Source organism: Montipora capricornis, chromosome 12, assembly GCF_036669925.1.
Source record: "Montipora capricornis isolate CH-2021 chromosome 12, ASM3666992v2, whole genome shotgun sequence".
Lineage (NCBI taxonomy): Eukaryota > Metazoa > Cnidaria > Anthozoa > Scleractinia > Acroporidae > Montipora > Montipora capricornis.
In genome coordinates, this window is record NC_090894.1 from 18,333,103 (window position 1) to 18,345,602 (window position 12,500).

At 37.8% G+C, this 12,500-nt stretch overlaps 2 protein-coding genes across 2 annotated transcripts in view; one reads left to right on the forward strand and one right to left on the reverse strand.

Moving 5' to 3' along the window:
- The first annotated feature begins 163 nt into the window (after positions 1-163).
- On the forward strand, positions 164-4,086 carry LOC138027319 (tetratricopeptide repeat protein 9C-like). The gene is made up of 4 exons (XM_068874902.1): positions 164-514; positions 647-699; positions 1,444-1,567; positions 2,579-4,086. Exons 1-4 carry the CDS (start codon positions 235-237, stop codon positions 2,689-2,691), a joined length of 570 nt encoding a protein of 189 aa, XP_068731003.1. The 5' UTR covers positions 164-234; the 3' UTR covers positions 2,692-4,086.
- A 308-nt stretch (positions 4,087-4,394) lies between these two features.
- The window catches only part of LOC138027318 (activator of 90 kDa heat shock protein ATPase homolog 1-like), a 10,763-nt gene continuing 2,657 nt past the window's right edge, over positions 4,395-12,500 (reverse strand). The window contains exons 4-11 of the mRNA XM_068874901.1: positions 12,150-12,208; positions 11,243-11,328; positions 9,514-9,634; positions 8,829-8,963; positions 7,475-7,584; positions 6,918-7,019; positions 6,147-6,198; positions 4,395-5,053 (exon numbers count right to left, since the gene is read on the reverse strand). Coding sequence (XP_068731002.1) covers positions 4,881-5,053; positions 6,147-6,198; positions 6,918-7,019; positions 7,475-7,584; positions 8,829-8,963; positions 9,514-9,634; positions 11,243-11,328; positions 12,150-12,208 — 838 coding nt within the window. The 3' untranslated portion in view covers positions 4,395-4,880. The remainder of the gene's footprint in view (positions 5,054-6,146; positions 6,199-6,917; positions 7,020-7,474; positions 7,585-8,828; positions 8,964-9,513; positions 9,635-11,242; positions 11,329-12,149; positions 12,209-12,500) is intronic.

The following is a 12,500-nucleotide window of genomic DNA, read 5'->3' on the forward strand; positions in this document are numbered from 1 at the left end:
GTGTGTTCCGGAAAGAGACCGGAAGTGCTTAAACCACGCACATGCGCACTCATTTGACCGCTGTGTTGGATGTGGCAGGTTCGCTATGTATGTCCCCATACATAACGTACCTACCACAAATTGTCAAACCGCTGGTCAGAAATCTCGACAAAGAAGGCAGAGAAGAGAGACTCTGGGAATGAGGTTGCCATTTTCCTGCCCCATCGAGAAGATGCTTGGCACCTCAGCTCAAAGATGGCGTCCGCGGGAGAAGAACTTTCCGCGGGAACCTCAAAATTAACTCCAGAAGAAAGAGTGGAGATAGGGCAAGCTTTGAAAGAGAAGGGAAATGAATATTTTAAGAAACAAGAGTACAGAAATGCAATGAAAAATTATCACAAGGCCTTATTAAATGTAAAAGGGCTTATGGATCAACCCAATATTCCTGGGATGGAGTCATTATGCAGTGATATTTCGGATGAGTTGAAAGTCAGCATTCATCAAATACAATTCAGCTGTTACAATAACTTAGCAGGTAAAACAATACACAGATTTGCCTATTTTACAGTGTAAAATGTGAGCTGTCATTTGCTAGCCAAAAAAACAGCCGGAAATCACCATGTTGCTACCAAACTTTAACCGATTTAAAATACTTTGAATATTTCAGCTTGTTTGTTGAAAGATGGACGCTGGGATCGATCAGAGCATTACTGCAGCGAGGTATAACCTTTGTGAATAGGACTGGGGCTAAAGTATCTACATATCTGATGACAGACACATTGTCACAACCAAAGAAAACAAAATTCAAAGTCGCTCGTGTTTACTGAATGGAGGCAAACGACTATACTGAAGAAATTGCCTCGCTTTCTGCTTTTATTTAAGTTATTTCCTAGCTTATTAAAACCATAATTCAGAGACTGTAATTAGATCGCTAAATAGACTTGTTAGAGTGGTTTTCAATTGAGCGTTGAAAGTAATTAGCGAATTATGTTGGTTTTGCTTAACTTCACTCAATGATGATTGGTTCAAAGTTCCCGTGCCACTTTTTCAACCAATCAGAAGTGAAATCAAAACCAATCGTGGCTCGCACATGCACATTTTCCCGCACGTCGGCAACGTGTAATGACTTCGAGTTTTGATTGGTTTACTGGATTGTCTCCATCCTTTTTGATTGGTCAAAGTAATTACTTTGGTTTTGGTTTACGACACTCATTTGAAAACCGCTCCAATTGTAACCTTTGCAGCAATACCTGAATTACCGGTACAGGTCAGAAGTTAACCAAAGCCCACTAAACAGCGATAATTATTAGCTGTCAGCTGGGGGAGTGGTAGTTTTACGATTCCGTTACTTACGGATGTCTCGAAAACAAAGACTCCAAAGACCCCTCCTGAAAGTCTTCACTTACTGCTGGTGTCACAAAGCTTTTTCTGATGTCTGTTTTCATTTTTATTTTTCCTCTTCAGGCCTTAAAACTTCAACCTGAGAATGCCAAAGCCTTGTTCAGAAGAGGGCAATGTCATTTTCACATGAAGGACTTTGACAAGGCACAAAACGACCTACAAGCTGCAGAAAAGTTGGAACCAAAAGGTTTGTTGCCTCAGTTGTGCCCAGGGATTTGAAAAGAAGCCATACTGGCCGTGTATTGCTGCCAAAATGTACAATGTACCACCAGGTACTTTGTCATAATGACCTTATGGCCCATATGCAAGGGCATCAAGAGTTTTCATCTCCCACTTGTATCCGTTTACCTCTAACGCTATAGACCTAATCGGCTAACTCAATGTTGCACCCAATTCAAATCTCCCGGGACTAAGATTCTTTGTGTATTGTATTTGCATGATAATGTAGCATTCATATTTAAATGATATGGAAATACCTGGAACAAAACATGTTATTCCCAAAGGGTTTGGATTGGGTACAACATTGAGTTAGCCGATTAGGTCTATTGCAAATTCCAATATTGAATTGACTTTAACTAAAACTGGCAGTGGAATATCGACAGGGTGAGCATGAACTTTAACCAAACACTTTCAAGTGTTGCTTGACAAGAAATGTTTTGTTTTTGTTTTTTGTTTTCGTTTTTATTAACTTTTCCAGTCAAGCTGGCAGAGCGCCACAACAGCTTGCGCCAATTACTGTGGCCCCTTTTTTACCCTCCCAACCATGATACACAACAGAAGACAGACCACAACACCGGGAACTACATGCCCTATTCTTAGACAAGTGTGTGGGTTCTTTTACGTCAGGATTATAAACATTGAAGGGTTGCGAGACGGGACCTACAGCTTATCGTCCTTATCTGAGAAGACTAGAAAGTCAAACCATTGGCAGATGTAGTTACAAAGGCAGCACTTTCCCCTCAGTTATTTAAAGACCCTGAGTGTTGGTCTGGCGGGAATTGAACTCACAACCTCCCGTGTGACAGTCCGGTGCTCAACCGAGCCACTCGTGCACATTTTATGTGTAATAGGAGGGCAGATTTTTACTTCAGGAGATACCATGTCTTCTTCTGAAAAATATAATTTTGCATAAAGTCAGGTGGAGGTTGAGGTAGTTGCAACCCTCTCATGTTCTGATTCACTTTCTTATAATTACCAGATTCCAGTATAAAGAAGATGCTGGCTATGCTTGAGGTTGAATTAAAGAAAGTCAAGGAAAAAGAGAAGAAGATTTATGCAGGAATGTTTGACAGGCATTCACAGAAAGAGTAACAGCTTCACAGTTTGATCTAAAATATAGCATTCCACTAAAGCAGAGTAAAAAATATTTTTTAAACCCACTTTTGAAAATGATTCCCGGTTATTATTTATTGCAGTTAAGACGTACTGTAAATAACTTTATTACTTGAAAGAAATAAGCTATTTTGAAATTGTAACAGATCATCCTTTTATAGCCTACATATGCACAGAGGCTCTGCCAGGGTAAATTCCGAAAAGCGACATGGTCTAAAAAAAAGTAGCCACAGCATGTAAAGTAGAATCACAACAACTGACAAGCTTTCTTTAAATTTCCTTTAATTTCTGACAGCAACGTGAAACATTGACAAACCATCAACGCAAGACCTTTTAAAATTCAGACAAGTGACATGGGACCCCCAACCCCCTCCCCCCTTACCCGGGCAGGGCATCTGCACATGTACCCATTCCCCATCCCCCTAAAGAAAAATGGAAGGAAAAATGTCTCTTAAAATTCTGAATTTTTGTGAACCCCAGCAGAAAAGCTGATGTTTCCATAAAAACTGTCAAATTCAAGTTCTCGATGCTTTAATTTCATACAGTAGTTTTTCAAATTAAAACTGAATTTCAGAGGAAGAAGACTAGCTTTTGGTTCACAAACACATTCAGCTAACCACTTAACCTGATTGTTTTGTTAAGGTTTACAGCAGGCCCTAGTTGTCTGAAGGGTGGATAGTGCTATCCCCAGGATAAATCACTATCCACTGGAGAATTCAATTGCTTTTGCTTTTTTAATCCACTGGATAGGATATATCCAGTGGATAGCGTTATCCACCTTTTGAACAACCGAGGCCTGATCACTATCCTTAAACTGTTCATTCATGGAAGAGAGAAGTCACTAATGTTTAAAAGATGTAAGATGTACAGAATAAGAAACAGGAATACCTGTTGGGTGTCAAGTTCCAATTTCTTATCTCTCTTAATATTTTAAGCCCTTGTTAGGTAATAACCCACATTTCTTTGCCCTTACTCTGCTTGATGCCCGAGATTAGTGTATGGTACAGATAAAAACCAGGCAAAAGGAGTTGCAAGGTGGACTATTGTACAATAGAAGTAGTTCTGAATGTCTCACATGCACATACTGATAGAGGCTTAATTTGGGTGTTCTTTAGTGTTCACAGCCAACATACCGAAGCCTAAAAACCCAGTATCAAAAGAAAAATGACTGTTGAAAATTATTTTGCTTTAAAGTCATTTTTTCAATATATGTTTTTTTTAAGTGTTATAAGGATCTTTCTTTGGTTAAAATCACCATGAAATGAGTCAATATCTGTGTAAGCCATATTTTTCCTCAAGCTTTGTTACATCATACCCCTCGCATTGTTAAGCCCCAGCATGCTTTGGGGTGTGTATAATAAAGATGGCATTCTTCTTGCGTGGTTAGACTTCATGTGCTTCTAACTTGGTGTCAGAAGTGGGATTCAAACCCACACCTCCATTCGGAGCCTGTTCATATTGAGATACTCTGTTATGATAAGTTTTTTTTTCTCTTGGAAAAAGGGGGATGTTAGATCATATCCCTCGCGTTGTTACGCCCCAGCATGCTTTGGGGTGTATATAAAAAACATGGCATCCATCTTGTTTGTTTAGACTCCGTGTACTTCTAACTGCTTCTGGATGTCCCAGGGCCCAGGGGTAAAGCTCATCTCTGTGTATCAAAGTGATGATAAACATGTATCTAGTGGCCTTCAACTTCTTTATTGCTACATTGAGCTATGGTGATCACAGTGTTTCATTCCAACCACTCCTTCCATGGGCTGTTGTTGAATAACGTAAAAATCCCAACACATGTTGAACAATTAAGGCCTGCAAACATCTTGGTCAACACCAAAGAAGGATGGAAAGACTTCATCAAAGTAGTGCTCTGTAACTACACCCAGCCTTCACAGTTAAAATTGAAATGGTTACTATGTTCATTGTAACATTCAGCATGAAAAAGTTGCCAAAAAATGATTGTTTTCACATAAATTTGCCTCAGAGCCACAAAAACAAAAAAATGTACTGTAATCTAAATCTTACACAGTTAGTTTAATTCAGTAATGATTCTCTCTGTATGAAAAGGCGCTTAAATAAGTTCGGGCATTTTAAGCAAGTCTTTATCCCTACTCTTATGTAACAATTACGCGTTCAAAGAAAAAAAGTGCCAAATCATACAGAAGCCCTAGTCAGAAATATTTTGTTCCCCAACAAAATGTCTGCTTCATGCTAGCCCAATAATACTGACTCCAGCCTTGTTTGGTGCGCTCAAAGTCCTCTTCAGGAATTCCACTCTGTATCAGGGTCAGCTCTGTGCGATCGTCTTTCTGATCCAGCTTGACTGTTACAGTTGAGTGGTGACCTGATTTCAAATAAAAAAAACACTTTTAAGTCATTTCTTCGATACCCAAGCTGTGCTGTAAAGTACAGTTTCTTGATTGTGTTGAAGCTGGTTTGAGCCACCTTAGTCATGCCAATCTCATTGTCGAAAATGCTAAAAAGGTATCAAGATTTTTGCAAGCAAAAAGTCAATCATGTGCAAAAAACTAAGCTGCAACCAGTAACAGTATTTAGTTTGTGGTTTTATGTCTCTTCTGATTGGTTGCTGCACAGTGGGAAATGTCAAGAACAAATCAAAGTGTTCATAGTCTCCGGATTCGCACAGTACGTATTTTATCAAGGAATGCAAAATACCGGTAATTATTACAGTAGTTCTATAACATCCTACAGGTTTTCCTACTAAGAGGGACCTGTAGTCTGTCATACATGTACCTACAGAGAACACAAGAATGCAGTCTTCTCAAAACCAGCCGGTCGACGGCTCAATGAGATGCCTCCTCAAAAAGTTTGACCGTCTCCTTCCAGTCAGTATGTCTTATTTTATTACGACGACAAGTGAGAGAAAAAAAAAAACAGACAACACATTTTTAGCTCTAAAGTAAAGTCACTGGAGATATTATACAAGCTTGAAAAAAGCTTCTTTGACGTAAATTCGCCTCCACAAAATTTTTTTGTGTCGCGCACATAAAAATGTTTATTTAACTAACATTCCAGTATTCCTTATAAGACACCATGCAAGTGTCAATTCCATACATGTAGGTGAAATTTCGTCACTTTGAATCCCCCAGAATTGCACTAAAGTGTCTAAATTAAAAAAATTCCCACGGGTGCATGTCCCCAGACCCCCCTGAAAGCTTGCATCCTTTGGGTATTCACTTGGGTGCCTTAAGCACCAAAACCATCTCCACTTTCCTTATAACCTGCTCCCCAAAAACCTTTTGAGAAGGCTGAGAATGTCTATCAATTTGCAGATGTCATTACAAAATTCTCTAGAGAGAGTCTAACCCTAACCCTAACCCTAAATCCTTTTTGCCAAGACCTTGCCACGGAGCATTCCTTCAAATGTACAGTTGTCCAAGAACAGTCCAGTAAGGCTTACAACTTAAATCACAAACCTTCAGGCCAGCTCTTGTATCTCCACTGCATCACGATCTTCTCCTCAGAAACCTTCAAAACACAACTAGCTATGTTAGTTCTAAATCAGATCCCACAGGCATCCCCAGTAAAATACATGTAGACAGGAAAATTTTGTTGGAAAAAAAAAAACCTTACTAAACATACATCTTATAATAACCAAGTTCAAGGTCTGTACTTTAAGTTACAGACCAATGTTTTTGCCATTGATTTGTAGCCCATTCAGCGTGAAGTTGACAGGCTGTAAATCAACAGTATAACCAAGGATCTGCAACTTACAGTAAGGCCCAAAACGAGCTTAGTAAGACATTTACTCCTATCTCTGATTTAATCAGGCGTGTGGGAAAGGAAACTACTGTAGAATACGGCCCACTAAATTAACCAATCACGATGCACGTACTATCTGAGAGATATAAATCTAACGTTGCTTACACCTTTAATTGTGACATTGCCACTCTTTTGTTTTGTTACAGTAAGACCAGTCTGCATTAATTACAGTACTGTATGTACTTTCTGTTCTGCTGTTGCATAATAATTATGCCTTGGGCTTATAATAATAATTTTTATAAGTATTATGGGATTTGACTATTGCTTTATTGTAACTGTGCTAAATTAATTCAAATTTTCTGTGACTAGTGCAAGGAGAAGGAGTAAAACATTTAATCCAAATCAGTCAAAATATAATTTATACGACTGTAAATTGTAAACCATGCATAATACGCAAGACAATCTTTCTCGACAGTATGACCTACCAGCTCTTGAAATTTTCCTGTCACATTGCCATTAAAGAGAACAAATGTTCCTCCACGACTGGCATCCACCTTCACAGAATTACGAGTAAATGCTTCAAGTCTCTGTCCATCACATATTTCAGAAAGCAAAGAATCCATTAATGATTACCATTGCAACTGCATGGTGTATATAATGTATGTGACAGTCAAGGTCCTACACAGGCTAGCCGGCATAATATTTTATTGTTAGAATGATGAAGCTGAACTACCATGATTTTTTATTGGAAAAGCACATGCACTGTATTTTATTTACCATTTTTGTTAGAGGCAGCATTAATTGAATGATTTGCACAATTTGTAAAGCTGTTCAATGGCATGTCAACTTGAACTAAAAACCCTGGCCCTGGTTGCATAAAAGATCATCAGGATAGCTACACATGTACACTGTGTCCACTCTAGATAATAACCTTCCATCAGATGGCAACTATTTACCCACCGATCCACTGGGGCTAGATGTTTTCTCCCCAATTCCACATACATCTTGGATTAATTTTAATTAAAATGTACCAGTTTATTACCTTTTGCTCGGTGAATGCAGCATATATTTCGTCAGCAGAAGTTAAAAAGAACTCTTTCATGATCAGTTTTTTTGTTGAAATGGGACATCCCACTTGAGTTTGTGCATCAACTATGGATATTAAAAGAACATTAGTAATCAGGGGTTTCAATAAGTACTTTAGTAAACGGCTCGTTTTGTGAAGTAGGTGGCTGTGGCTAGAAAGGGGGACTGAGGGCATGCTTCCCCAGAAATTTTTAAAATCTAGGAGCTCGGAAATGGCATTTCCAACTATCTGGGCAACATCATCAGTCACCAATATTTACAATGTATTAACACGTAGCTGCACATGGACAAGTTAGAGGACAGTTTTTCTGCACTCTAGATCTCTTGTATTTCAACAAGAGATGTAGATCTAGATCTGTTGTTGAAATACAACAAAATATCACCTCCATCTGCATGCTTTCTTGTTGTGACTTTCATTTTTAATAAACAACACGTGGAAAACCGGAAGGACATAGTGAATGTGATTGAGGCAACATTTGGCACCAGTCATTCTCCTCTCTTCATCCAACATGGCAGACTGCAAAGAATTGCTTTGGCGAGTGGCTTTGGCGAGTGGAAATAACTAGGAATTTATAAAAATATCCAACATCCAAAAAGGAGCAGAACATACAGCAAAAGGTTCCTTGATATTCTAGTTGTTTTATTGAATTAAAATAAATTAAAATGGATCGAACTGAAACAGTTAGAATCTAGACTTGTAATTTATCGAAAAAGTAGGCGGCAAAAACTCAAGCAGTGGCTGGCGGAATTCGCTGGTTACCCGCTTCTAATTTGAAATCTGTGTTCAAAGGCACAAGGAATTGTGGTGATGCACAAATGGAGGAATTAAGATGGGCGGTACGATCTACATTTCAAACTGCAGAAAAAGTTTTGTTCAATGAAAAAGACCAAGAACTTGGAATGTTGTAGGAAACAACTCTCTTAACCACCTCTCCAATACTCAGGTCTGCGTGGTACATCGTTTCTGAGTTTTATAGTAATATTGTTGAAGCATTTCACGCAACTTTGTAGAGATTTGTATGGAGATGACATGTGGTCCACCAATATGGCGACTGGTTATCAACAAAACATCTGGAGTTCACTTTGCAATGAAAGCGCTTACTTTTTGCTCACAAGATAAAACATTTGTGTATGAACACATCTCCTAATGATCTTGAAAGGCTCAATCTGCTGAGATTTTGTAGGGATAGACATTTTTTTTCATTTTTTGTATGCATACATGTACAAAGTTTGGTTCACATTCTTGAGAAAGCACACTCTAATGATCTAATTCAGTGACAAAACATGCACAATGTTGCCAATGAACTTACTATTCTTTTTGTTTTTATCTCCTGTCCCAGTGGGATTATTCACTGCAGTTTTGAATGCATCAATATTTTGATCACTTCCAGGTCTCTGAACCACTGGACTGTCTTTGGATGGTAAAATCATGCCTTGGCTAAATTCTAACAAACAATGTAATAATATGGTTTCTATCACATTCATATTATAAACTTTAGTATACATGTAGATCCCTTGAGGGCAAAAATAAAGCATTTTCAAGTCTACACGTTATTTTAAGTGCAAAATTAACCGATTGACTCCTGGGGGTTCCCCATTGACGAGTAAAATCATCTGGCGTTAGACAGAGTAAACTGGCTGGTTTAGGCTGGTTTAGGCATCAAAGGGTTAAAACATTTCATAATCATGAATGTGACAAATTTATTTGACATTGACTGCCAGCATCATAATCATTATGGCAAGACCAGCAACTACTGTATTATAACAATTATAATTTGCACGTCCTTGAGAAAGTATGGGTCAAAGGTGGTGACCCCCAAACCTACGGTACAGCTCCCACAGAGGGTGGTTTTCTGCTTTAATTACAGATGTATGTGGATGTAGCTCAAGGCAGCAGTACCACATTCCTTAATACAGTGACTGTGTAACAGTGTCTCTCAATTTCTAGCCTGCTATGTGTACATGTATCATACAAAGTAAAGATTTACCACAAACCTTGTGTAAGTTCTTTTATATACTGTCCGAGCTTTTCCCTTATCAATTTTGTACCAACTGATCTCACAATGTTCTTTAAAGTAAAACTTTCATCTGAATTCTTGTCAGCAGTGACAATGACCTGTGAAGGCAAGAAAAACATACATATACATGTACAGTGCAAGGCATAATGAAAGGAGTAGATAGTTACTATATCAGTCAGATGTACACTGAAGTACATTTCACACAAGCCAGAACCACAGTACCACTTGCCTGACTTACAAAGTACATAATTATACCAACGATATAATACAATGTAAATACCAAGTTACAAAACCTCATTTTCTCCAGCTGCACTGTACAGATCCTTGTTTTTTCCAGTGCAAAGCACCTTACTAAAAGTACCCCCTGCCCACCTACATGTACCGTGTATCATAATTGCTATTCTTTGCGAGGATTTACCTCTCAAAATACCGTACATGCATGCCATCAAAGTTTGAAATACATGATTTGTAAAACTGAAACAATTATCACATACATGTACACATGTATTATTCGGCGAAGTTATGGATACATATGCATGTATGCCACAAATACAGTAATTATTGGTATCGAAGCTCCATGCGTGCCTTCGGCGTGCACACAGAGCACCATGGATAAGAAAATAATATGGTGACCCATCTGTGCAAGAAAATTTGGTTTTGGTCACCATACGACCATACGACTGTATGACCGTCCATCTCTCCATGCATGCCAATGTGACCAGTATCATGTGACCATATCGCAGGTTCAAGTTTAGAGCTCATCGAGGTAGCCATACTACAGCTACATGTAGTTTTCAGTGTAAATGTACATCTTTGAAATTGGACATTTATGTTATCGTCAATTGACAACTGTCAAAACAAGGTATCTGCTGACCAGTATCAGGTGACCATATTGCACATTCAAGTTTAAAGCTCATTGAGATCAGCCATTTGTTTTAAAGTTGACCCCTGACCAGGTACTAGGTTTCATTTAGATCACAGGCTCAAGCCAGGTTAACTTATTGTAAGAATAAATAACCTGGGAACTCCACTTTTAGGCTTGGCTAAATCTATATCATCATCATCATCATCATCATCATCATCATCATTATTATTCCTATCAGTGTTATGAATAAATGTACTCCTCCTAGTGGGTGAACTGAATGCATGACCGAGAGAAGAGATAGTGAATTGAAAGGAGAGCTACTGTTGAATAATATTGCTTTACAGCATTTTTAGAGACTTTTCCAGGACGAGCCAGTGCTGTCAGAAGAGGCTACTGTAGGTTCCAGAGGGGTGGATGAGCCTGGGACTGCTTTCAGCCCCATTGACAAGAAAAGAGCTTTTTTAAAAGCTACATGTACCTTGGGGTATCAGGCCAGTGTCATTGAAAGTGAGGAGGTTGATGGTATGACTACATGTACATGTATGTGTTGGGAGACCTGCATTCTTCTACAGTCCTTGGGACCACCCTAATCCTCCAAAAGATGCTTTATAGTCTCTAAACCCCAGGGCATAGTCTACATTGTAAGTAGCGTTTAATACAGTCTGCAGAGTTTGAATACCATCTCTTCACAGGTTGTTCTGTTCACAGAGAGTCAAGAATTAGAATTATCAGTAGCAGTAGTAGTAGCAGCAGTAGCAGCAGCAGAAGTAAGGGTTGGAGGATAACTTTTAAATTAATTTTATATTTTGATTTTTTTTTATTTGACAAATTTCAAACTTACATCAAGCTCATCTGCATCATTTTCTTCACTTAAATTCGGAATTTCAATCTTTCCTTTCCATATATCCTCACTGTCCTTCATTGTTCCTGTTTAGTATTCATGAAAAAATATAGAAAGTTTGTTTACTAATCAAAGAAATGAGATACATGCAACAACACACAACAGATACTGTACATACATGTGCATTGTAATCAATCAATCAATCAATTTATTTAAGTCATAGCGTGGGATTGAGGTTGCCCTCAGTATCCGAGCCAGATGCTCACGTATAAAACGCATGACAAAATCAGAACTAAAAAATAAAAGTAACCACAAATAAAATATCAAAATTAAGTAAGAGTTACATACATAAAATTATAAACAATTGTTATCTAACTATAATAGACTATATAATATTTAGTTGTAAATGTATACTCATCAAGCCTAAAATTGTCACATAAACATTAAAAACAATTAACGATTGGCAATAATTACATAGACAACTAGTCCTTAAATTTAAAAGATTTAATAGACTCCAAATTTTTGTGAAATGCATTTAAATTGGGTGACTGTTTAATATATGTAGGTAACTTGTTCCATAAGTGAGTAATCTTATAAGTAAAAGAGTTATGGAAATACTGGTTGTTATAGGAGGGCTGAACCAGGTTACAACCACCTCCCCTTAAGTTATAATGTGAAGCACGAAACTTAAAGAAGTCAGAAATATAACTACATTGTAGGTCCATTTCCCTTGATACATTTATATAGTAATGAAAGTGATTGTTCATATCTTCTAAATTCCAAAGAATTCATTCCCGCTATTAACAGTATAGAATTACAATCACCAATTCCTCTAGAATCTATTTGTATCTGAAATTAAGTACAAAAACGTTGAAGAATGACACAAAAAAAAATTATGTGCACCTACCCTTCCATTCTAAAGTAATAATCCATTCATAGAAAAAGATCAGCTTTGCTTTTCTGTTGCTACAAATCACATTAAATGAAAAATTAATCCAGTGTACAATAGTTGACAAGTTGGACTCTTGATCAAAAGGTTCGCTGTTCAAGACAGGTCACTCCATGATTGTATAATTGTGTCTTTACTTAAGGCTTAAAATAATGCCTTCATTAATTAATGCAGCATGAGATTAAACTCATTAAGGGAGTTGTACGGTCTTCGATAAAGGTTTGTGCTCATACACTTTGCCAATTTGGAGATTTTTTTTTCATGTCTAACAGTTCATCCTGCCAGGTCGACCACATGCTCACAGACATG

Bases quoted from the DNA above. Each gene is read 5' to 3' on its own strand.
- LOC138027319 (XM_068874902.1), top strand. From the start codon at position 235: ATGGCGTCCGCGGGAGAAGAACTTTCCGCGGGAACCTCAAAATTAACT. The intron at 700-1,443 runs GTATAACCTTTG...TTTCCTCTTCAG, and splicing joins CAGAGCATTACTGCAGCGAG to GCCTTAAAACTTCAACCTGA. The intron at 1,568-2,578 runs GTTTGTTGCCTC...TATAATTACCAG, and splicing joins AGAAAAGTTGGAACCAAAAG to ATTCCAGTATAAAGAAGATG.